General features: G+C 28.0%; 1 protein-coding gene across 9 annotated transcripts in view; it reads right to left on the bottom strand.

Moving 5' to 3' along the window:
- The window catches only part of LOC100201775 (rho GTPase-activating protein 7), a 49215-nt gene extending 36750 nt beyond the window's left edge, over positions 1-12465 (bottom strand). Inside the window, exons 1-2 of one of the 9 annotated variants that reach the window (XM_065813087.1) lie at positions 12320-12465; positions 9983-10082 (exon numbers count right to left, since the gene is read on the bottom strand). In XM_065813087.1, coding sequence (XP_065669159.1) covers positions 9983-10022 — 40 coding nt within the window. In that variant the 5' untranslated portion in view covers positions 10023-10082; positions 12320-12465. Of the gene's footprint in view, positions 1-55; positions 330-4485; positions 4597-9982; positions 10190-10319; positions 10535-11226; positions 11393-12299 lie in introns of those variants that run through there. The other 8 variants (XM_065813091.1, XM_065813086.1, XM_065813084.1 and 5 more) reach the window with 8 other exon arrangements.
- Positions 12466-27847: the final 15382 nt, after the last annotated feature.

Here is a 27847-nt window from a genome sequence, read left to right as displayed (position 1 = left end):
ATAAAATAGAAAATAAAAAAAGCATTTAAAAACGCATCACCAGAACCTGCATTACCATAAGCATTGACTATATCATCAGCTGCACATTCTTCATCATCAATTTCATCTACACTCACAACACTAATGTTAATTAATTTGGTTGAATGTTATAAGAAAACTCGCATTTTAATTTAAAACAGGCTAGAATCTGCAATAAAAACGTTTTTTCAACAAACTAATGCCTTTGATGAACAAATCAACACATAAAAAAAAAAAAAAATGCAATAATTGAAGAAGAAACTTTGACTTAAGCAAAAACAACGCAGAAGTTTGAGCAATGAATGAAAAACAAAATAAAGGTTACAAAACGGAATACTCAGACAATGCAGCCATGTCAAGTAAACAGCAAAAAATACTTTAATGTTAAAAATGTAAATTGTTAATGATTCAATGATTCTATATAGAAACCATGTATGTCAATTGTGGCTTTGAAATCAAATACGTACTATTAAACAATGTCGTTAAGATATGGCTCAAATCTGTAAGAGAAAAAGTTAGAAAAAAGCTAGGCTGCCTAATCTATCAAATCGGCTAGCTAAAAACAGAATGATGGGTTAGGAAAAGGAAAAAAAGCAAGTCATGATGCATCTTTTGAAAAATGGACAAAAATTAAAAAAAAAACAAAAACGCTTTTAATAATATTGAGATTTGAATTCAAATTGTAAATAGACATAAAACGTTGAAAATATAACGTCTGTTCACAAAAAATCCGGACTGATTTCAAATGTACACAAATTGTTCTAAATTTCGAATTTTCGATTCGAAATCTTTAAATTTAATCGGTCAACAACAACAGTTTCATTTTGTGGCAAAGTTGAGTTTAAATAATTAATTCAAATAAACATGGAGCATCTAAAAGAGAACGATGTTAGAAATGTGATTGGAAATTTTTATAAACAAAACATAAACAGTGGAAAGAAATTTACAGTGGATCATTTTAAGAAAATGGGAATCGCTAAATCTACAATTTATGACATAATTAAAAGGTCTGAAAATAATTTGCCAATGAATAGAAAAATCGGTTGCGGCAGAAAACCTTTTAAAATTACACCAGAAAAGAGAGAGTCCATGATTGCAAGAGCAGAAGAGAGAATCGGGATTTCGCAAAGAAAATTGGCACTAAAATATAAGATAAGCGTTTCATACGTAAATAGATTATTAAGTATGCATGGACTAAAGTATACCAAAAGAAAAAATGCACCAAAAACAACAGAAAAGCAAGAAATTAAACAAAAGAAAAACTTATTAAAACTTTCAAAAACTTTTTTCAAGCCATCAAATAAGTTTGAAATTATCATGGACGATGAATCTTATTTCTGTGTAAATGGTGCAAATTGTTCACAAAACTCTGGCTACTATACAAAGGATAGTTCTCAAACTGATCCTAACATTAAATTCAACTTCAAAAAAAAGTTTGACGAGAAAGTTCTCGTTTGGATTGCAATCAGTCGTTTTGGTCATTCATCGCCTTATTTTGCTGTAAAAAACAGTGCACTGGATGCAAAAACTTATTCTAAAGAATGTATTACAAAAAGACTTCTTCCATTTATAAATTCCAAGCATCAAAACATGAAAATTTTATTTTGGCCTGACGGAGCGAGATGTCATTATGCAAAACACACATTAGAAACTTACAACACTTTAGGTATTAACATTGTCGACGCTAAAGATAACCCCCCAAATGTACCGCAGTTAAGGCCAATTAAAATTTTTTGGGCACATTTAAAAGCAAAAGTTTATGGAAATGGATTTACTGCGAAAAATCTTGACCACCTTAAGAATAGAATTCGATTAAAGTTGAAAGAGTTTGATCCAGACTACTTTTTCAACCTAATGGATTCAGTCAAAACTAAAGTTCGAAAAGCCGCTGATTTAGGACCACTTTCGGTTATAAAATTGTTAACAATGTCCAGTCACTCATTTTAGTTAAAATTTTTGTCAAAAATCGATTAATTTTGTATTCAATTAAGAACAATTTTTCATTCCGGATTTTTTGTGAACAGACGTTAGTTTATGAATTACTGAAACATGATTTGAATCAAGATATTTTAGATGACAACTTTAAAGATAAAATGAAATATCTTATCAAGACAGTTCAAATAATATCAAAAAAGTTTCACCCATTTATTAACATTAAAAAATACTTTGAATTAAATTACTAAAAAGATTCTTTAAAGAACTGTAAAGTAGAAAAACATGTTGCTTTTGAAACTGATGGTTGTTATTTGACGTATTATTGACTTCATAATAATCAGATATCATTGTAAAGGTCCAAACAAATAGCGTTAGAAGCTGTGATTTTTACCTGAATTGTTCTTAGAGAAATTTATCAAACCATAAATATGAAAGGTTTAGGTTCTACAAACCTCATTAATAGGATGGTAAGTTATCAACTTATCTAGAGTAACTTATTAAAATAAAATGTTGTTGGTCAAATGCAAATCAGCTGCCTTTAATACATTTAATTGCAAATTTTGTTGGATCTACCCGCCCATAAGGAAACTACTCGACCCATAAGAAAACTATTTTAAAAATAATAAGATGATTAGAAAAGTTTGAACTTCTTCATTAGGTTAAACTTCTAATTTATATTCATGATAAAATTTTAATGTACGCCAGCATTTTACTAAGCTACAAGATAGTTTCATGTCTTGAATCATGTCTTGAATCACCGAGTCTTTGGGTCTAGACAAAGTATGTTGTCAATATTTGCCACAGCAAGTATTATTATAAAAAGACTTAACATTCCTGCTCAATTTGTGGCTTAAGTATACTTTCATATATGGTTTAGAATCAAAATGAAACATTTTTCGTCAATAAGATCCATCGTCTAATCAAACTTCTTTATCTATTAAGAAGCCAAACAGTGGAAAGTAAGGATGCAATTAAAAAGAGAAAATCTAAGTAGAAAACTTTGTACTCTTTCTGAGGTTCTTCATATTTCTCTGCTTATGGTTTTCAAAAGAGAGATGGTCTTATCAAGAATAGAGCTAATGGATATGATTCCAATTTGAAATACAAGAAAGATTTAAGGAAACTGTTTAGTTGATGTTAAAGCTTTTCTTTATTGAAGTATTTATTGTTCATTATATAATTTTTTTTTAATATTATATGTAAATAAAGTAAATTCAAAAAAGTCAAATTCCAAAACAAATTTTTCAAATATGCAATAAATAATAAATACGTTATTGTCTATGTAAGCAAACTATTTATTTTTTTATAGAGACATTAACATAACTTCAAACTTATTTAAAAAAAAGAAAATCACTATCGCAGGAGTTACTAATAACAACAGAATTACTTTATTTGGTGAAAACAGAATTACTTTATTTGGTGAAAAGTTTAGTTATGGTTTTGGAAATTCAATTTACTTTGTTGACTTAAGAAAAATTGCTTGAATGTTAAATATTCCATAACTTTCTTGAAAGTAGGATAATTCTTAAGAAAAAATATTTAAAGTTTAAAACTTTTTTGGCTTGTTAGAATATTTTTTGACGTATTTTCTACTGATTGTTTCTTTCTGACCTTTTACTTTTAATATTTACATTAATAGTTAAATATAATAACTTTTGAAATAGTGGAAGAGCTGAAACCTATTTTAATTGAAACCCTATGACCCCTATTTTAATAACAGATTTTTTTCTAGCAATATTAAAAAATTTGAAAAACAAGGAACGATTTTCAATTTATTAAAAGTGTCAATTTTGTTTTAGTAATTAGTTTTTTGTTTCATAAGTGATTTTTTTCATGTTGCTTTCCGTTCAACTTTTTCTTTGATACTTTTAAGCTGGTCTGACGTCATTACGCTTATATTTTACTTATAAGAGTGAGCAAAGTTTCACAATTTCTTTTTTTTTTTTTTTACTAGGAATAATATAACGTTGTCAAGTAGCGATAAGAGAGTTGAAGTTAGAAATGCGTTACCAGAAATAATAAGCAAAATACAAAACCAGAAATACCCAATAAAAATTTCAAATTAATTTCAACACTTTTGTTTAACCTTATGTTAACGTTACTTAACCTAAAAAGAATAGTTTTACTAAGATCTCGAGCGCGGGTAATGATCACAGTACGACTAATTTAATTTCTATCTTTCCATTTTGTGTGAAATGATTTGCACTTTGCAAAGTGCAAATCGTTTCACACAAAATAAAATTTGCAAATCGTTTCACCAAGTGTAAGTTGTTTCCCTTAGTGTCACAATTCTTATGATTGTTGTTCATAATTATTTGCTTCGTTTTATTTATATATTTATTTCGTTTTATGTATATGTGTATGTGTTTATATATATTATAAATAAAAAAAATTAAAAACGTTTTTTATCAAGGTTTTTTTTTTATGTTTACGAGGTTATTTATTTTATATGAAAAGATGTAATATTGTTTAATCAGCGAAATAAAAGTTAATAAAAATAAATAAATAATAAAAAAATAATAAAAAATTTACAACTCATTAATAAATTGCAGAACAACAAACTGCAACAACGGTTTTTTGGAAAATATCACAACCCATTTTTTTGATTTTTGTTCATGCACATAATCATTCATTGTTGTACATGAACAAAATAAACAACTTTATTGTCTATTGAAGGATTTAGAAAGGTCGACTCGAAGCAACAGGATTTCTATGAGATAATCTTTGGAAACAAAATACAAAACAAATCAAGCGATAAAGTTGAAAAAGAAAACTGCGATAAGATTTGTTAACCTTTAGAGTCGCCATAGCTAGAAAAATTCTGGCGACATAATTAATGGTTAAAAACAACCTAATGTCTTATAATGTTTTAAAAAGCTGTTTTTTTAAAAGCAAAATAATTCTTTCTTATCGCTCGTTCATGTACATACACACTAATAATAGAAGTTAAAGGAAGAAAATTAGAGTTAATATATACTTATCAAGTGTAAAAAAGTAAAAAATAAATTGGCACTTTTACAATGTTAACTTTTAAAAAATACAATTTTGCGCACTAAAGTATATTTTTTTATTTCTAAAATCTTATGAAAAAATGCTATTTTCTCCGCCTATTTTTAAAGTTAAAATATACATTAAAATAATGCATTATGTTATTTTATTTTTCAACAGATTTTTTTTCATATCCTAAATATTAGAGCTAAACTACTTTATTTAAAGCGAGGCATAAAAAATAAATCACTCCCACTAAAGTAAAAATCACTATAATTTGTTTCAAATGTTAACTTATTTCACATTGAGCCGGAAAAAATTACATTACACTGTGAGTTATTTTAAAGTTCCGTTACGTTATAAGGCTTTTGTTAATTTTGTTTCATTTAAAAAGTTTCAAATACCTTTTTTTAATAATGGAAAAAAAAGTTTTTGTCAAACTCACGCTCTTCATATCGCGATGAATAGGAATTTGTCAAGTTGCAAATTTATGCGCATTGTTGCAAATTTATGCGTATTGTTGCAAATTTATGCGCATTGTTGCAAATTTATGCGAATTGTTGCAAATGTGATAAATAAAATATATAAAGCTAAATACAGAGTTTTTTGAAGATCTTTAAAATGGTGTCTTCAAAGCATTTCCTATGAGATATAAAAGTTTGCACGTTAACGAGTTTATTGAAATTTCTTCGTGACGTAGTTGTAATGATTTTTTATTACTTCTAGCATAAAAAAAGCAGCCTTTTTAGAAATTTTTAAGTTTTAATAAATATTCTGTGAACCACTCTTAGTAAATTTGTAAAATGCAACATTATCAAAAAGAAATTTATAAACAAATATGATAAAAAACAAACAAACTGGATCTTTATAAAATATAAAAACAATTTTAATTCAAAATGAACTTAAAAAGCGTAAAATAAAGAAATTTATTGTTTTAGGTATCTTGTTATACTTCAGAAGTTAAAAAAATATGGTTACGTTTTTCCTTAAAAAGAGATAATTTGGGTTGTTGATAATTTTTTTTTAGGTTTTCATTTCAACAAAACAAATGCCATAAAAAATGACAAAATAATTGCTTCATTTCATAGCTCAATTAACAAATTATGCTTTAAAAAGTTTAAAATAATAGAAATTAAAATTAGAATGAAAAAACTTTTTAAACAACTATTACAAGGTTGTGTACCGGATCAGCTATTACAATGGTGTGGACTGGATTACAAGATTGCTATTACAAGGTTGGTATTACAAGGTTGTGTTCTGGATCAGGTATTAAAACTTGCATAGCGGATCAGCTATTACAAGGTTTTGTATTGGATCCTTTGTCTTTTTTAATTATTTATATAACGAAGCTAACGTTTTCTCAAATGTTTGCTGACAATACCAAAGTTGTATCAACTTTAAACACACTGAATTTCCATGGATGCTTATTGAATTTATACGATTTGCATACATTTTTGAGTCATTTTTTAAAATTAACGATGTTTGAATCTTTAAATGTTTTATTTTTTTAGTTTTAGTTTGAGGGTACACAAAGAGCCATGATGTGCTGAAAGTCGAAATTATTTTTGTCTATTTTTTACATATTTTAATATGTCACTCTAAACAATATTTTTGGCGGTTAAGCACTTTTAATATTAAAAAAAAATTGTTACGTATGCGCTCTCATGTAATATTAAGTAACTTTTTTGCGGACTTTTATAGTACACAAACATTGGTTTTCCATTACCATTTTCTGAAAGTCCTTTTAAAGGTATGTGAATCAATTTATTATCAACATTATTATCAACAAATTGATTGCATTCTCTTGTAAATTTGATTATTTGGCTGTTTCAAATTTAAGTCCTAATTCTTTACCAGTCTTGAAAATATAGGTATCGAAACTCGAACCTTTCAATTCTGAATTAAGCGCTCTAACCACTTCACCATGGCTGCTAGGACTTCAAGTTCTTCTTGAAGAACTTGAAGTCCCGTTGGAATAATATTACCCGCAAATGGTTGCATTCTGACTTTATATCTTCCATATGTTTCATCTGCTTCTTCAATATTAGTAAATACTCCTCTTGGTTGGCCTACTTTATAATGTTATTCTTTTAAACTTAACTATATAAAAGTTGCTAGAATGAAAAAACTCAACCAATTAATCAATATTAGCAACTAAAATCAAGTTTGGAATAAATAATATATTTAAAAAGCCAAAACAGCAGATAAAATGTTGAATGATTTATCCAAGTATTTTCCATCTCTAATATAATGTTTTTCCATCTATAATCTTAAAATTTTAGTCTTAAGATTTTAATCTTAAAATTTATCCATCTCTCATCTAATGTTTACTGATCAAGCTTTAGCACTTATTTTGGAATGTAATGACAAAGACATCTTATCAATTAATGACTATACTGCCAGTGTTTCACTTCAAGACGAACTGGAACACACTTCGATTTGACATCGGGAAGAATGCTAGTTTTGATGGCTCAGGACATGTTTAAACAATTAGATGAATGTACTACTGGGTTGTACTACATGGAGCTTGTATAGAGAAGAGTCTCTTTTTATCATTTATGCTGTGTCTTGAGAGTTTTCATATATTTTTTATAATAAAAGGACTATTCTTTAAAGAAAATTATTGTCTCGGCCGTCATCTACTTTGTATTTTTGACCTTCAAAATTTAAATTTGCAAAGAAACTCATACAAGTTGTATCCTTATGAATACGAAATCTTTTAGAGTCAATAATATAATTGAAATTACAATGATTAATGGCACCACCACCAATCATTTACAATTTACACCATCAATCATTTACGATTTGTGTACTTTATAAAAATGAAAAATAACCAGCTAACAAGTAATAAACTGAAATGTAAAAGAGAAAAAATTCAACATGATTTTCAATAGAAGATAAAACTGATTTTTGATAGCGTTAAGGTTGATGACTCTGAACTATCTAATGATGAGAACGCCACCAGACGGACAAATTGAGGCTCATTTATTTTGCTGATAAAATATTTTCATGTTATTCTGACTTCTATGTCATGATTTTGATTTTGTTGGGGAATTTTTAACGGAATAATGTACACATAAAGATTTCATGTCAAAGCTCAGCAATACCATATTTTATAGAGTTTTCATTTAGCGCCAACTGTTGTTGATCACATGGCATTTCCTATAGGCTTCTTACATATAGAAGCTTAAAAGGCCCAAATGAAGATTTTATGCAGTACATATAAACATCTTTGAGAATTTTGCGACCAACTGTGACTGGAATAAATGTAATGATGATATAATTAATTGAATATTTTGTTCAATTAATTCAGAACCAGAAGGTGTTTAGCAGTTTTCAAAGCGCATTTTTTTGTAGTTGATATTTTAATGGATTTTACAGGCCACAATGGGTTTCCTAATCATTTTAATCATTGTTGAAATTCAAATGTATACATTGCTAATTAAATTTGCCAATATTCTATACTTCAGATATGTTATACAGTTTATATATGCATTTATTTTTGTCACCAAGTCATGACAGATCCTGGATCATGCAAAAGAAAAAACTAAAGTTATTTACCAATTTATAGGAAATAAGTTATGAATTTCATATAAAAATGTAGCAAACGTATTAACGTTAACAAAAAGTCATGATAAATGTTAAATAGATAATAACGTTTATGAGTGATGTTGCTAAAAATGAAATAGTTTAAGATGTCTAAGATGAGATAAAATTTCACAAAACATTTCAAGTTTGAAAACGTTGCTTTTGTGAACCGAAAAAATTATTAAACAAATCTTAGTAAACAAATCTTAGTAAACAAATCTTAGTAAACAAATCTTAGTAAACAAATCTTAGTAAACAAATCTTAATAAACGTAAAATGTAACTAAGCAGAAAAGTAGAAATAAAAATCAATTAAAAGAATAGAAATCAACCAACATTTAAATATATTAAACTTTTTTTTTGACACACACCCACCCACACACACGCGCGCGCGCGCACACACATATATATATATATATATATATATATATATATATATATATATATATATATATATATATATATATATATATATATATATATATATATATATATATATATATATATATATAAACGCGCTTCAGTTATCAAAAAACTTGTAGCATGTATTATTCCTCAATAGTTATCTTTTTACCCTAAAAATGAGAGTAACAAATTGTTAAATTATTTTTTTTACTATTCTTAACTAAACTTTTATTCATCGATGATTTTAAAATAGATATATAGTTTGAGGGGGTGAAAAATATATGACCAATATTTTTTAACTCAAAGAGATTATTGTTAAAAGTTTAAAACTTTTTGATTAATAAAAATTTAGTTTAGAATAATAAAAAAAAATATATATTTTATCAACTTGTTTTTCTCGTTTTAGGTTGGAGAATAATAAAAAAATGTATACATTTTTTACCTAGTGAAAAAAAAAACGCTTTTACCACATATGTTCCATGTGGGTTCCGTGTGGGATACATTGGAACCCTCATGGAACTCATATAGGACAAGGATTTTTTTTTCACTGGGTTTCAACCTGCTTCTCTTGTTTAGGTTAGGATAATAATAAAAATATAAATATACTTTATCAACTTGTTTTTTCTCGTTTAGGGTAGAAGAAGGAGGCAACGAAAAAAATATTTTATCAACTTGTTTTTCTTTTTTAAAACAATTTTAAAAGTATGTTTAAATAAATTAAATACAATTTTTTTATATTCAACTTTATTTGTTTTTTAATTTACTTACATAGCTTTGACATTTTAAAACATTTTGAGCGCGTTTTTAGGACTACGACAGTACTTTTGGTACTTGGCAATATAATGCCAATATTTATTGAGAGCCTTAAATTTGGTTACACAAACAATATTTACATGAAAGTATAATATCAAACCATTTGAAATAAACATAAAAAAACAAACAACTTTAGTTAAGACTGGTATTATTGTTTTGGATTTTTATTATTGTTTTGATGACATTATTAGAAGAAAAAATACACTTAAGCATAATGAATAAAATTAAGGACTCACCGATCATTCTATATTGAAGTTTTATGACGTTGCTGTTCATCGCGTAGGTAGTTAGATGCTTTAATCTTTCAGTCAATGTATGAACAATTTCAAATTCATTCTAAATATATGAAGGAAGGTTTATCTTTTAATATATATACCTAAAGTAAATCTTTGTGATGGTGCATATTTATTAAATGATTAATTATCATTTTTTTCTAGTGCGTCAATCAGTAAATGATGTAGCATTTTTTATAGTCAGATGTAAAGCTTATCATTAAGCCAAAGCAAATAAAAAAAATGATACTTTTTCTTTTATTTTCTTTTATGAGAATTGTTATAAAGTGGTTACACATACATGTAAAAGAGTGCTTCTAAACAGTTAAATTTTGTTTAAATTCTTAATATTAAATTGTTTAATGAACATGAAAATGTTAAACTTTTAAAAGAATGTAAATCAATCAATCTGGAATACTAAAAATCCGCTGAGCTACCATTTTTAAAAATTGCATTTATAAAGTAAGCTAAGCATAACTTTCATTGACAATGTTTTTAACTATTAAATTTTTAATCATTATTGATTTAAGCTCTTTCGCATATAATCTTTGTTTTGTTATTAAAGATTTAAATTGTCATAAGTAGAATAACATTGATTGTGTGTATAAATAAAGAAAGTATTTTTTATACGGAAAATAACAACATCTTTTCACAATTAGTATACATCGATGGTTGAAAGCACAAAGCAAAGACATATTTGATGTCCATATTTGACAATTTTAAGAAAACAGGTTTTCAAAGTTTGAGATTCTCAATTAATTAACTAATTATAAACTATTTTAGATGATCAGTAAAATTTTAATCTTTGTTTATTTTTTTATGCCACTAATTATCTATTTTTAATGATATTTATTGCCATGTCTAACTGTCAAATATGAACATATGTCTTTTGTGCTTTAAACCATCGGCATGTGTGGTTTACTACTACTATTACTACTACTACTACTACTACTACTACTACTACTACTACTACTACTACTACTACTACTACTACTACTACTACTACTACTACTACTACTACTACTACTACTACTAATTGAATAAAAACAAAATATAGTCATACCAAGCTCATGATTAAATAGAGATATCGAAATTTTATAATTGTCTTTTTAAGTAGTAATACAATTAAAAGTATTTTGTTAGGGTCTAAGTATTGTGTTGGTATCTAAGCAACATTAGAAAATAATGGAAAAAAAAAAATTGCCTACCATAATAATTAGACTACAAAGTATATACTAAAAGCTTTATTTTATCATATATGCAAGCTCAATAATGATGACTAAATTCCCTTAAAACAATAACGATACCAAAATTAAATTTCCTTAAAAAAAGTAATAAAGCTTAACTAACAAAGCTACGTTAAAATTTTATCATAAAAAATTCAGTAAAATTTTATGTTTAAACATTGTAACGGTTTGGGGACTGATAATAACTATTAGACAGGAAACTTAGTTTGAATACGGCGGTATCTTACTAAAAATTTGCAATATCAAGTTGAATTTTTAGACAATTGTGTAACTTACAGATTTTAGGCGACAAATCATAATAGGTTTTAGCCTTTACGTCATTAAAAAGAAATACGATATTCGAGCAAAAAATCAAAAAATCTACAAATGCTTTACAAGTCACGTTGACTTGCTTATTTTTAAAGCCATTCAGGGTTGTGGATTTTTGACAAGGTTTTTTAATATTTTACATTCCTTAATTTTTTAGTTAAATAAAATACTTTTTGCAAAATAAGATAAGATATCAAATGATTTAATATTTTTTTGTCTATTGGATAAAAAGAATGTTTGCAGCATAATATAAAAATGATTATCTTACCTAATTAAAAAATCTTTGAGCATGACTCAAAAATAATTAAGCAAAAAGTATACATGTAGCTTAATTAGCAAAAGTCGAGCTGCTACGCCTATTATGCGATGGTTACCGTTACTATTTCCGTGTCTGCTGCCACTGTTAACAAAATAATATTTCAGTTAATTTAGAAGGCAATTAAGTTCACAAATCTGCAATAGATTGCAATATTTTGCACCATTCTAAGTTGCGGATAATTGCGGTATTCTAAGGCGTGTTTGTGGAACAATATTTAATTTTTGAATAAAATGTTGAAAATCTATATTAATAATTTTATATACAAAACTTTTAAAGTCAAGAACAGGAGAAAATATTTTTCGGATATTATGAGCACAAATATGAAAGATATTACTTAACTAACTGGAAATCGAAACAAACATCAATAAATCGAATATTGCAAATAAATAAATAAAATAAAAAAAACCTTAACGAAATCAAACTAACTTTACAAGTAGATTCACATAAAGAAGCGAAAAGATGGATTATAAAAATATCAAAAAACTATAGATTTAAAAAAGATCACGCCAAAACAACGTAATAATTGACGGATTAGCTGAACCACCTTCAGATAAAATCGCTGTACTATACCTAAACCAATCTTAGCTGTAATTCCACAAGATATTTGTAAATATATGATAAGAGTAATAAATTATATAAAATAAGCATCAGTATAATAAAACGTGAATAAAAAACAAAAATAATAATAGCAAAAATTTAGTTTAATGATGCGTACGAGTTGTTTATTAAATAGTAAAGAAGATTGGGGCCCAACAGAGTGTTTTTTTTTTCACGGCATGTTCACAGCTAACGTGTTTTTAAATGCTTTTAAAAATAATCTACAATGGCGAAAACTAATATTAAAACAAAAAAATTGGCCGAACTGACAGATAGAAGTTGGCGCAACAATTTAAAATTCTGTAGGACTGTAGAAGAGAAAGAAAAGATAGAAAGGCATTGGAAAGAAAGTAAGGAAGTTTTTTAAGAGGTGAACTTCAATTATAAGGAAATTTTTAATAAAAAAAGTCTGTTTAGTTGGGAAAAAAGTATCAATTGATAATTAAAAAAACAACAACTTATTATTGTCAGATTTTTATTATTTTAAATTTTTAAAAAGTAAAACCCTCTTTTTTCAAGTAAATGCAGTACGATTAAATTAAAGACTCAGAAGTTTTTTTAAAGAAAACACTCAAACGAAGTAAATGATTTGAGAACAAAGGGTAAGTCCGCTAAAGTTGCAAATAAAAAATGATTCACGCGTAAATTAAAAAAATATTTTTTTTTTATCTTTATTACAAAAACGAGGAAACTTGAAAACGACCAAAAGAAGTATTGAAAGATATCTTGTCACAGAGCTAAAACTAGAAATTAAACTTAGTAAAAACTTTTTTTTGTTTGTTGTATTTTTTACTATTATTAATTAGGTATTGTTACTATTTTTATTTAAATGACTGAGTTTTTTGAAAAGTCTATTCCTGTAAATATTGTCCATGATTTTCAAGATAAATATTATACCTCTTGCCTTTACCATTTAATCGACCATAAGTAGAATCACTCTAGTAATTACACAAATAATATAAATTAGCATAATATAAATAATAGCTTGCGATGCTTTACGAGGTATGATATGAGCATTTCAGATGTTGGTAAAGAAGTTTTAACAATAGAAATATTGACCGATAAAAAAATGGTTGTTCTAAGTTCGACAACTTAAAACAATATGTTTTTTTAATTTTAATTTTTATTATTTTTATACGATGATGATTATTTTTATACGATGACGCTATAAAAAAAAATTGTAATTTTGGAAAGAAGTTTATCTACTTTTTGGAAGATCTTAATTTAGGTTTTTTTTATACCTCAATAACAAATTAAAAGATTTTATAATGACATTTGAAAATGGAGTGGTTTCTTAGATTAACAAAAGGATCAAAATTACTCAATCGATTGCAAAATTAAACTGTTTTACTAATAATGTTTTAACAATATTTTAACAAATGTTTTAAGAAATCTTTTTTAAAAAAGAGTCATATTTTGACATATCGAGACTTTTGAGTCATAGTTTCTAAATTCATCATTTCAGCGATGAATATACAAAAAAAAAAATTATTACTCAAAAAGCTCAGTATGTCAAAAGGGCTGCTAATGAAAAATTCCATGAAGATTGTGTAACCTAGACAGTTAAACATCCTCCTAAAGTCATTTTTTGATTGCTTATCAATGGGGAAAGTCTTTGTCATCATTGTGGATGGAATATTGAAACAAAGTTGATACAAAAAAAGTCATTGAAACTTGTTTTTTACTTCAATTGAAGGAGTGGTTTCCAATTATGCAAAAAAAAGTGTTAATCCAAAATCCCACCTTGCACAATTTATTCAAAAATAATTTGCTTTAAAATTCCCCCCCCCCCAAAATACAAAAACTTCTACTATTGGATAGGTTAGATAATTGCTTATATTTAAACCTCATATAAAATGTATTGGAGTTATTAAATAGAGAAATTTTCATCGAAAAACCGCAAATAAGACCCAATTGGTTGAAAAGTTATTTGGTATTCGAACCATAATAAAAACTTGAAAAAAATGATTTTATATTTTCTGTATAATATCCTGAATCGTCTTTGCGCACTGATAAAAAAAAAGGAGGATCAACAAAATATTGAAAGGAGTAATCAACAAAATATTGAAAGGAATAATCAACAAAATATTAAGAGGAATAATCAACAAAATATTGAGAGGCAGCATCAACAAAGTATTGAGAGAGAGGATCAATAAAGTATTGAGAGAGAGGATCAACAAAGTATTGAGAGGAAAGATCAACAAAATATTGAGAGGAAAGATCAACAAAATTTTGAGTCGCAAGATCAACAAAGTATTGAGAGAGAGGATCAACAAAATATTTAATGTATTTCTAATTTATTTAAAAATTCTCAATTTACTTTGGTGTTTTCATTGATCTGGCAAAAGATTTAGACGCGATTGATCACAAAGTTGTTTTAAAAAAGTTTTTAAAAAAGTTAGATAACTACGGAATAACTAGAAATATATTAACTTGGTTAAAAGTTTGCTAAATAATTAAAAGTTTGTTTATGCAGATGACAATAAATCATCAAGTTTGTTAATTATTACATGTGAAGTTCCTTAAGGACACATATTTGAAGCCTGATGAAACTCTTTTATTTTAATTTATATAAATAATTTATTTAATGTTTCAAGCCTAATGGCAATTATGTTTGCTATTAATTCAAACTTATTTCTCTCTTATGATAACATTATGACACATTATTAAACAAACTACCTTTTTATATTATGATGAAGCATTACCGGTTACAGTATACGGTATACTAACTTTACGGTATACTTTACGTATATTTAGTATACTAAAGGTTAATATACAGTTTAGTATACCTATTTACTTATATTTGTGAAATTATTTTTGGACTGACTTGTTAATTAAATAATTATATTATCTTAATGAATTAAATTGCTATACCGCATTTATGTATGACTGATAATGATTAAAGTTTTTTTTTTTAATTTGATATTTTAATGTGGCAACATAACAATCCATTATCAAACGATTGCTGATTTTGATCGAAGACTTCAACTTTTTTCATTTATCCAGTGAGAATGCGTAACCAATGGTTACGCATTCTTACTGGATACACAGTGTCTCACAGTGAATACACAGTATCTCACTGGATACACAGTATCTCACCTATAATAAAACACATACACAAAAAGATTAAATAAAAAACAAGCATGTATTTTGCATAAACCGTTAAAACTTTTTTACAACCTTGAGTTACAGTTGCGCCAAAAAAAAAAATTTATTTACAGTATTTTTTATAGTATCCTTTACTGCATACCATACGATATTCTGTATACTAAATTTTTAGTATGCCATATAATAGCGATCCCTAATTGTGACACATTGCTAAGCAAAGTACCATACTTTCAAGGGCGCTTTAATTAACTTTATAAAGATTTTTTGGGGCCTGCGAAGATTTTACTGAAAAAAATACAGCACAAAATTTCAATTTTTATTTCGGAATATTTATGTACATGATTACAATCATTTACAGTCATGATATACAATCATATCAGGATTAAAAGTATTGTATAAATGATTATATATACATTTTACGAGATTTTATGCGAGCAAATACTGAAATAACCTCGTAAACTGCGCTTTTACGCAGAATATCATTTTCAATTGAGAGTAGCAAAAATGATGACAATCTGTCCAACGAAGGTTCTTATGTAGTTTTTTTTGTTGGATCTCTAAATTATATTGGTTTATTGATTGCATAATAATTTACATAACATGTGGCTAATAAAAAGAGAAATTTTTATGTATAAACGTAAAACCGATTCAGCGTTTTTTTCGTAATTTATACTTTACGATTAGTTTTGGAAAAACTTATCGTTTTGCATACTATTTTTATCAAGTAATATAAATAAAAATATAGTTTTAAATACTACAAAAGATTTTTATAAAAAATATGTTGAACTCTTTCGAAAGAAATCCTAAAATTCTTATTTCTTTTATCGAAAATATATTTATAAACTTTGAACCCATAAAAAATTTTCTTATCAATATTCTTACATGAGTATTTTTGGAAAGTTATTTTTATTTCAATTATTGATAACAAATAAATACTGCTTTATAAATAAATACTGCTTTATAAAATTCCTAATGTAAATTTTATTTACGAGCATATATTTAACTAGTCTAATTTTAGCAGGTCTTAGTAACGGGGTACTACAAAAAAAAAAAGAAAAAAAAAGTTTCAACAGTTTTCCTTGTAAAATTAAAATACTTATTTAATGACAATATAGTAGAACTGTTAATATTGCACCCAATAGCTGGTTATATAATTTCAAATGCTAGAGTGTAGACTGTTCTTTTATATAAAATATCATTAAAAATAAATTTAAAATTGACGTTACCTTATTTAGGATAGAAACATTTTTTTTAATTTAGATTTTAAATGCTTTTTTTGCTTCCTTTTGTTTGTTTTTTTTTAAATGAAATTGTAAAATTTAACAGAAAATTTACCACTCCCTTAAAATAAGGGGATGGTTATTATTTCACGTTCATAACATTTAATTAGAGTTTTATATAAAATTTAATCTATACTTAAACTAAAGATTAACTTATTTTGATCTGGTTAAAATAACACAAATTTTTTTCAAAGTATTGTCATGAGGTATTAAATATAGCACAATAACAAGATTTTTGCGGTCAACTGATTAACAATTTTATTTTGTTTTTTTATTTGCAAATTATTCTGCCTTTTTTATTTGGCTAATTAGAACCAAAATTTGTTTAGTTTCTATTTTTAAAAGTTGATTTTTTATTTAAAAAAATCGCTATTATAAAATTTATATTTTATTTGCTATTTTTTACTAAAATTAAACTTCATACCTTTTTTTTTTAAACACCTTTTCCAAACAAAATTTTCATTGCTAATCTATTTTATTTTCGTTAATATGCTGTATTTTGACATGACAAAAAATTTGAAGGAAATGAAAGTATAATAATTTCATGTTTTTTTTTAGTGGTGCTTCTTTTAAAACACTGACGCTATATGTTATATAAACTAATTATGTACCAATTACACTACTGTGGCCGATGCTGGTATCAATACCAACGGAAATCGAAATGCCTACTCCAATTGTTTGGTATATTAAAACCTTTAAAAACCTATTGACAACATATGAATCTTTTTATCTATAGTAATACAGGGGGGTTTTAAAAGGTTAGGTACACTGAATCCATATCCAAAGAAAAAGTTTTTAGATCTTACCAGGATTGAAACCAATATTTATTATTATGTGCCAGTTATAGCCAACAACTAGTGACTATGTATATACCAATTTCAAGTGACGTATAAGCAAAATGTAAACAATAAGCGTGCAGATACTGGCAGGCAAAACAAAATTAAAATAGCGGTTTAACTATAGTCAACATTTACTTTTACTTGATAAACATAACTATTTAAAATATTAAAATCAATTATCAATAAGTATAAAATGAATATTTCAAACCCAATTGAAGTAAATCCAGAAAATTTTAATGAAAGTGTTAGGAAGAAAGACATTACAAAGTTGCCTGACATTAATTGGAAAGACGTTTTAATTTTTCTCATAGACACTCGTAGTGAGTTTGCAAAAGAAAATACCAAAGCATATAAATCATTGGAGGCATATAAAACATATTTTTTTTGTGGCCATGTGCAGGATTGTTGGTATGCTCCCAGCATCAACAAAGATTATTGTTTTATAAAAACTAAGGTTATATTTTATTTTTTTATTTATTACTTTTTTTGAGACAACAAGTACAAGGTCCACAGTTGAAATAAACATAATCAGTTATTAATTCTGTCTGCATACACATGTCTGCAATAAATTTACTGCATACACAGCTGCATTTTTTTATACATATACATATATGTATATGTGGGTATATGCTGGTTTTAAACTAATTTGTTTGCTCTTAATTTTAGTATATTAGTAGCAGAGCAATTTTTGTTCACTATCACTGTCAAATAACTTAGTTGCGCTATATAGAGTAGGAGAAATTAAATAAACATTTCATTACATCCAACTTTTTTATAATTCAAAAAATAAATCTTAAATTTTGAGAACTACATTTTAGAGTATAGTAAAGTTGACAAAAATTTGATTATATAGAAATAACTTTTCATATTTTACTGCAAATAGGTGTTATCTTTATTTAGGTTCTTCCAAGCAAGCGAGTCAGCATAAAAAGTTCCATGTATGATGTATGGGTTTGTCTTCACAAAGATGGGTGGGTTAAAAAAAGCAGCTGCACTTGTCCAGTGGGACTAAGTTCAGCTTGCTCACATATTGCAGCTCTACTTTTTAAACTTGAGACTGCTGTGCACCACCGTTTAAATAGAGAAGGTGCGTCAACAAGTCAGCTTTGTTTATGGAATGCCTCAAAGCGCAGTGTTAATGCAGCACCATTAAGTGCTATGAATTTTAGCAAAAATAAAAAAAGAGGACAGTTACCCTCAACTAATGAGCTTGTATTAAAAAAGAAAAAAAAAAGTATAAGAGCATCAACTATGTTTTAATTAAATGGGAATTATTCATATATTGACCCATCATTTTGCATATCAGTCAGCGACTTTAACACCTTACGCCAATCCAATCCTAAATCTGTTATACTTACCAGCTTAGATAGTAATAGCCATCATAAATCAAGTGATACTGAGTCAGGTGAGATGAATCTGAAGATGAGATGAATTGTTTACCAGAACCTATAACTAGCTTGTTTGATCCTACTTGCAAAGATCTACCTCAGTTTGAGCTTTTAAAACACTCTAAACAACTTTATGAAGACTTTAGTCAAACTTATTTTGAAAAACAATACGATCAACTTGCCAAAGTAACATATCAACAAAATCTATCATCAGCTTGGCAGGTTCATCGGGCAGGAAGAATTACAGCTTCAATATGTTTTAATGTATTTCACACAAATAAATTTGTTCTCAGTGAATCTCTTATCCAAGAAATCATGCAATATAAAAAAGATTTTTATAGCAAATTTACGCAATACGGTAAGAAAATGGAAAATTGTGCCAAAACTACATTTTATGAAGTCCAGTTAAAGAAGCACAGCAGTTTTTCGTTTATTAACTCTGGTTTTTATGTTATGGCTGATATGCCTTTTTTGGGAGCTTCTCCTGATGGAATATTTACCTGTTCTTGTCATGGAAAGGGTGTTTTAGAGATTAAATGTCCATATAATTATAAAAATGGTTTTATTAACTAGCAAAGTGATGAAAAATTTCCCCTTAATAGTAATGATCTAAAATCAAATCATCCTTACTTTTTCCAGATGCAATGTTCGTTTGCAAAGTTACCTTCGGTGAGTTTTTTCTGCGGTCCCCAGTTGAGCAAAACAATTATTTACAGTGTACTTTACAGCGTGATAATGATTTTCTTAAAGTAGTTGTTGATGTTTTGGCTAAATATTTCTTCAATATTATTTTACCAGAAATTGTCAGCAGAAAAAGAGACAAAGAGTTTCAACATAGAAAACAGTGTTGTTTTTGCATGAAACCTGAATTTGGTCTCATGATTTCATGCAGTAATGCAAGTTGTTCCAAAAAATGGTTTCATTACTCATGTGTATATGTTACAAGGAAACCAAGAGGTTCCTGGTTCTGTCCTCAACGCAGGAGTTAATTACAATATTTCTTTATTAAAAGTACCATTTAGTGATAACTAATATTTATGTTATGGTTATGTATTCATATTATATTTTTATTAGATATAGCAATATAACACAATAGAAGAATGCCATATTTAAATAAAATAAGCTATTTATTACAAACAGTATGCACCTTTTGATTCTTAATTACCCACTGCAAAATGCCTAAGGCTTGTAACATATTTGCAAGGTAAACAGCTCTTTAACATTATTTGCTGTATGAATCATTAGTTGGGCTCTGTGATGTTAACACAACCCAAAGGTTCCTTAGGCTTTTTTGTAGATAAAATAAAACTACCCTTAGTTATATATAAATATAGTTTATGTAAATATTCTTAAGCAAAATGTAAGGAGATTTATCAATAAATTGATAAAGACAGAAAAGTGTGGTTCATTAGGTTGTTTTTTTATCTAACTTAGATTTCATACAATTCTGCAAAACATTGTATCACTTTATAACGCCTTTGTTTAAATTTACAAGGGCCGATATTACAACCATTATATCATCTAACAGATCAATTTGTCTGATCGGCACGGTGGTTTGTAAAATTCTAAATTGTTTGACTCTGCCAATAATGCGTTCAACATGTATTCTGACATTTGACAGTTGTCTTGAAGTTCCAACTTCTTGTGGACTAAATTGTTGTTTTCCTTTTAAAAATGCTGAAATGTAAAGGTTTGCTCCTTTCTCTGCAAGCTCATCTTTAATGAGGAATCTCCTAAAATGCAATCTTCAAAATTTATATATTTGAAAAAGCCAGATTGATTTGTTAGCTCCTTGTCCAAAACTCGACCTCCCCAACCACCAGACAAAAAAGTAATTGCACCTATTGGACTAATCCCGATTAAGTACTTTACTGTATTGTTGTCTTTATAATTTGACCATGATTGAGCTCGAGTTGTTAGATTTGATGGTCTTTCAATAAAAATCTCATAGCAGTCAATTATGCCTACACAGTTTTTAAACTTCTTCATAAAACACTCTGGCAGGTTACTTCTTATTACACATTTACTAGGCCATTTTATTAAGAGTTGTAAGCAAATGGCTAGTGCTGGTAACTAATTTCTCAAAATTCTATCTATTACACTTTCACACACACTAAAAAAAATGCAATATCTTTATTTAACAACCCAATTCGCAACTTTATAAGTATAACAAATGGTTTTCTTTTGATAAACGAGATGAACAAAGCATTTGTCCTTGTTAATGAAGAAAGAATCCATACAAATGTTGCCATATTCGGTAGCCTCGTAAAAAATTTAAATGAGCATTGTTTTTATTTATTTTTTCAATGCTGAAAATTAAATCCCTTTTTTTAAGTTCTTCATTTTCTTGTCTTAAAAGATAAACTTCCATGTTCCTATCACGTAATTCCATGACTAATTTTTGATTTTCCTCTTTTAATAACTCTTCCATGCTCAAATCACATTGGATACCAACACTTTTAAACAACACAGATTCTTCTGTGCTATTTCCAGAAAACTTCTCATTTTCAGAAAACATAGATTCTTCAATAGCAATATTTTGTGTGTAGCATTCTTCAGTTTCAACATATGCTGATTGTTCATTAAAAATATTATCTCCTGAAAATGTTTTTTGTTTCTTTTCTCGTGATTGGTATCTTTGATATCGCTGCAATCGTTTATGACCTGAACTATTGGGTTTGTACATAAAAACTGAAGGTACATAATCTGGATGATTAGGTTCATCAGATCGTTTACCTATAAATAATATAAAATGAACATTATTATGTTACAATGAAATACCTTTGAGAAAACACATGATTACAAAAAGCTGTATAATGCAAACTAAAGTTGAACTAGTAATCACTTTAAATACTGTTGACTGTATACCTCAAACATTTTGAATAATACTATTTGTGTTAAATTTACCACTACACTCACACTTAGCTATAAATATAAAAGATTATGTTGAATAAAAATGAACAAATTGGAGCTAAAAATGACCTGAAACAAGGTGTTTGCTGCATACACGAGCATTTTTTATCATTTTATCAGGCCAGTTTTCTCTATGAAGAGCATTCAGCCAAAGTTGTCGTCTGTTAAATTCTTTTGTGGAATGACCATTTGGAATGCGGTAAAAACTTAAAAACTTTGTAAAACTTCTTTTATTTGCACATCCTACTACACAGCAACTATCAGGCATTTTTTAAAATAACTTACAAACGTATCTAGAGCTGTAATTTTAGGTGAAAAAATAATAAAATGCAAGTTTCCTAAATGTTTATTGCAGAATGTTTATATTTTTTGTCCACGGGATTGAATATTTTGTAAACATTTGAAATTGGTCTATAGATTCAGACTGCGGCTGAGTTTTATAAAATAAGGCTGGGACTGAATTTGACAATCAACTAGAGACTGATTTGATATTAAGGATCCCTAACTAACAAAAAATTTAAAAAATGTTTTAATAAAAAAACTAAGCTGGAAAAAATTTCCCGACTAAAATTACAATTAAAATGTTATAAGGGAAAGAGAGCTTTAAACAGGTTCTTTGTTCAATCTCCGCTCTAGCGATAAGCGACATTGGTAAGCAAGAAGACGTAGACTTCCTCGTTAAATGCTCGTCCGCGGTGCTTTGTGATGAGACCGTTAGGTTCATATAGCACTTTATTAACTAAATATTGTAGCGTTTTTTTGCTCGTTTTCCAAAACTGCTTTAGGATCAATCAATATGTATGCTGTTTTTTGTCTCCATAATAATTGAAACAGTCTAAGTTATCATGATCTCGCTCCACCCCCTGCTTTTTATTTTTGGTACCTCCAGAGTATAAATACACCTTTATTGTATCAACATAAACCTATACTTTTATATACATTTTGTTTTGAATTTTACAAATTTTGGCTATGTGTATAAAAGTTTTTACAACAAGTTCTGAAGCTATACTAAAAGAATTATAACTGAAATCTGTGATGAATGCATAAATGGATATTAATTAGTTATTATTTAGTTATAGTAAAGATTTACAATCCATTCTTTCATAAGGTTAAATGCTTAAGGGCCGTCCATAAATGTTGTCATTAATTGTTCCCGGTTTTTCAACCCTCTACTCCTTATTGTCAAACTCTGTCAATTTTAGGCTAACACCCCCCTTTCCTTTAAAAATAATAACAGTTTTTGTTACACCCACCACTCTAAAAATAATAATGCGTATAAACCATTTATTTCTGGTTTAACTATACTCATCATTATTCTTGACAGTACTGATTGACGTAGAAAAACATGATTTAAATTGCTCTTTCAAGTTTTAAAGAAATAAGCAAGGTTGTTTCTGAATTTAAATAATGTTTGCAAAGATTGTGGACAGCTTCACCTATATCTAACAAAGGATGGGTTAAGAATAGTAGATCTTATCAAATAATCTATTTAGGAAATATTATTCTATATGTATTTATTATTTTTTTAAATCTAATTTACTCCCAAAAAAGGCTGCAAGGAACCACTACTAAGTTGGGACTTACTAGAAAATAAAGAATACAGTTAAAGAGCAAGAAACGGTCGACAAAAGACTTGAAAAGTTGTAGATGTATGAGTCAGTAAAACATGAAGATGGGAGAGAGTTGTAAAGGATTGAACTGTGTAATAATTAAACATAATAATTAAATAGGAATTAGCCAAAAAATTTTTAGGAGTGCTTTTAGATGAAAAATTGTCATGGAAATACCATATCAAGTATATCGAAAGTAAGATCTCAAAAAGTATTTCCATGTTATATCGAACAAAACCGTTTCTTAATAATAAATCTTTAAAAAATATATATTTTTCGTTCATAAACAGCTATCTTTGTTACTGCTATGTTGTCTAGGGTAGCACTAATTACACTCAACTCAAAAAAGTTTATAGCAAACAAAAACATGCTTGCAGGATAATATTTGGGGCAATAACTTTGTGAATCTCTCTTACGTCAGCTTGGAGTTTTAAATATTTATAAGATTATTATTCATCAAGTAATATTATTTATGTTCAAAGCAAAATATGGGTTATCTCCCGTAACATTTCAATCTTACTTTAATGAAATTTCTCATAAATGTCCTACCAAATCTTCAGTGAACAACTTTAAACTTTATTGTAATTTTTAACAAAGGCAAAATGAAAAAAAGAAGGTACAGTAAAAGGATGCGACTTTGCTGAATAACAAGTCAAGCGATAATGAGTTTTAGTTAATGGAACTAGAGATGACAGTACCTTTCCACGCCTTTTTTATTAACAATGTCGCTTATTAGGCAAGAGCCAGCGTTGAATTACGAACCTCTTGTTTCTGAGCCTGAACTCTAACCAATGCGCCATGGCTGCTTGACAACAATATGAAAGGAGTGTTACATACAGGGACAAATAAGAGATTTGTAGTGGTAGAGAATGGAATCAGAAGTAAGATAAGCACATGGCACGATAAAAAAAAGTAGCAGATTTTTTCTTTACATCTTCAAAAGAAGATGTAAAGAAAATGTCTCTGTAAAAGGGTTGCGATTTATTAAAATAGTTGATTGTAGTAAATAACTGCGTTTTTTTGGAGTTAAAATTCACACCCTATTGCAACCACCAAGCTGTTAATGTTGATTTTTTGTCAAGACAAGAGTACAAAGTTAAGTCGTCAGCAAATAGAGACACCTCGATGTAAGATTGTCAGAAAAATTATTAATATAGAAAAAAAACAATACAGGACCATGGATAGAATAAAGAAAAGTGTAAGCCTTCAAGGATGATTTTAATATTGCGGTTAGAAAGAAATGATTTGATAATCTCAAAAATAATTTTCCAGGTACTGCATCAACTTGAGGAGACTAGAAGATGAAGCAGGCTTATGGAGAAGACAAGCATGTTAAACTTTATCTATAAATGTAAATTAATAATGTAAATTCACTCATTCGTTATTTTCTTTAATGAAAAAAGTTACTGAATCCTCTTCACAAACTAAAAGTTCATTATTCTCTTGAGGTACAATTAAATCTGTTTCAACATCTTTATTTTCATCTAACCATTCAGCAATATCCGAACTCTTCGTCAGAGCAATAACCGCCATCAATTTTTTTCTGACGCTTATTGCCATATAAACTGGTCGGACCTTTTTGGTAGGAGGGAGTGTTGAAGCGAAATAGTAAATATAAATGTGCTTTTTCAGAATGGTTTGAGAAGAAAATTAAAAATTGCACTTTTTACAGATTCTATCAGCAAGACTTCGCTAAATTGATTGAGGAAAGGCATCGTTAGAAAGAAATCGAAATCTTTTGGCAGTTTGAGGAAAAATACTTTTGATGCTTGATGCAATGAACATAAACAGGGATAATGGAAACAACTTTTTAGCTCCTTTTGAGACATCTGCTGCTTCAAGCCCATCTCTTATTTGGCTTACCGGGATACGATAAGAAAAAAATATTGCTTGAATTAGAGTAAAGTAAGATCTTCTTTTAGGCTAACAACAAGAACGATTGTTATACTTCAGAAATTGCTTGAAATATTGACTCATACAAAGATAACGGGCAATCCACTGTTGATCTTGTGATAAAAGGCTCCTTGTTTCTAGCTCTGATTGCTCTGGATCAATATATTCGTGAACGTTTGGATAGCCGTCAATTTACAGGTCCGGCAAAACCAAATTCCCGCTTTTCTAAGTCTTTCTAATGTATTGTCTGCCTGATTTAAAAAGATATGTTGATTTTAATAGATTAAAAGTTATTCCATATTTGACGAACTAATTTTCATTAGTGAATATTTGTAATTTCCTTTAGAGTCAATGAGTTCCGTGATTGTGAAAGAATCAGCTCAGGTAATTCTCTACTTTGAGTTTTCGATGCTTTAATTTGTTGCATGCACTACGGCCTGGTGCGTTTTTCACAATTAAAAGAGCGTTGTGATGAGGATCTCTGGCAATGAAGATAAATTCCTTGATATTTAAGAGCTTTTGAAAGTTCAGTTCATAAGCGTAGGTAATTGAGTATGCGTGTTTTCCTGATTCAAAAGCAATCTAGACAGATCCAGAATTGGTTACAGGATCTGTTTTTCCGAGACCATCTCTTTTGATCATAATTTTAATCTATACAAGTTGTATAAGCTTATATTTAGCCGCCAAAGCCTAATTGGGGTCCGGGAGAGTAACCCGGTACTTCAAATGCATAAACAGCAGCGCCTGTTTGTAGGATGCTGTGATTCCAATTAATATTCTTGTCTCGTTGTCTCGGCTAAAAAAAAAAACGCTTTATCTGGCCCCAAAATAGTACAGACTTCGACATATTTTATACTTAAATTACACAATCAACATGTTTTTTTTATAGAAATCATTCTGCGCTCTAATCAATCTAACAGAAACTGTTTTTATTTGCCATTTGTTTTCTGATGTTCTACTTTTTTCTGGAAATAGAAAAGTATAGAGACGCTTTTGCTGAAATTTGGAATCCAATTTTGTTCATCTCTAATATCAACTCGTTGAGGGTTTTAATGCTCTAAATTGTAAAAGAATATAATTGGATGTAATGAGTTTCTTCACAAAAAAAGGAATTTATTTTAGAAATCATATTACCTGGAGAACCTAAAACCGCCGTTTTTCATCAGTGACCAAGGACATCAATATCAATAACCAACTTCAAAAGAAGAGGTTTATCTACTTTTAATGACTTTCAACTTTTTGATTTTCAGTTTCTCTTCAACTTGTGGATCTTCCAAGCAAATTTCCTCAATTTTTTACTTCTCTAGCTTTCTACTTCTTTTCTTTTTTTTTTTAAATCATTCTCTTTAGCTTCAGTGAATAGGATGATTTAAAAAAGAAAAAGAAAAAAATTCTGAATCCACTTTTTTTTTAAGTATTGAATCTTCTAGTACTTCACAACTTAAATCTCAAAACTGATTGAATCCTGACTCACTGTTTTTTTATTTTTTTTAGTGATTGAAGAATTGAAAGTTGATGGACTTTATTGATCATTATTGACAGGTAGCTCATCGGTGCGGTCAACAAACTGTGAGAAATTATTTTCCAGTTTAAGCAGAATTCACGTGAAGACTGACTTTTATGTAGTATTAGAAATTTGACAATTGCTTGTTCTTGAACTTCATTGCCTTTTCATTGAAGGAGTTGAACAAAGACATTGCTCTTGATTCAAAATACTTATGCTTAAGCTTTTCTTCCTTTACTAAATTCGATAGACAATGGGCTTTTTTCTGAATAGTAGACTATCAATAAGTTAATCAATCCGTTTTTATCCATGTTTGTATTATGGATTTATCATTATTCATGGCAATAAGAATAACAATTTTTCTTCTACCAGCACAAGCAAGCATATGATTTTTGTACCTCATAGTGAGTGTAAATACCTATAAAATCTGCTCATAAATGGCGTAAATATTAACACCTTTTTGGTTTTAACTCACCCCTACCCTTCATCAATTATTGTAAAAATTTTCAGCACTTCTTCTCTCCCCACCACTCCTTCTATCTACTGACATCATTTATGGATGACCCCTTATTAGAAAAGCAAACACTTTAAAATGAATAGATTAACAGATTTTTAAAACATTTTCTAATGCAAGAGCTGTTTTTAACAGAAAATACTTATTTACAATTGTTTAAAAAAGAAAATAATACTTATTATTATGAGTTGTTGAAATGCAAAAAGTTGATAAAGCTAGTATTCCAAATATATTAAAAATTATTTTATAAAAGTAACATGTTTTTCAGTAGAACGTAGTTAATGCTTTCGGAAAATCCATGTTATTCA

The sequence above is a fragment of the Hydra vulgaris genome, chromosome 12, assembly GCF_038396675.1.
Source record: "Hydra vulgaris chromosome 12, alternate assembly HydraT2T_AEP".
Classification (NCBI taxonomy): Eukaryota; Metazoa; Cnidaria; class Hydrozoa; order Anthoathecata; family Hydridae; genus Hydra; species Hydra vulgaris.
Note: the sequence above shows the minus strand (reverse complement) of the source record. Positions and strands in the feature narration are given on the sequence as shown.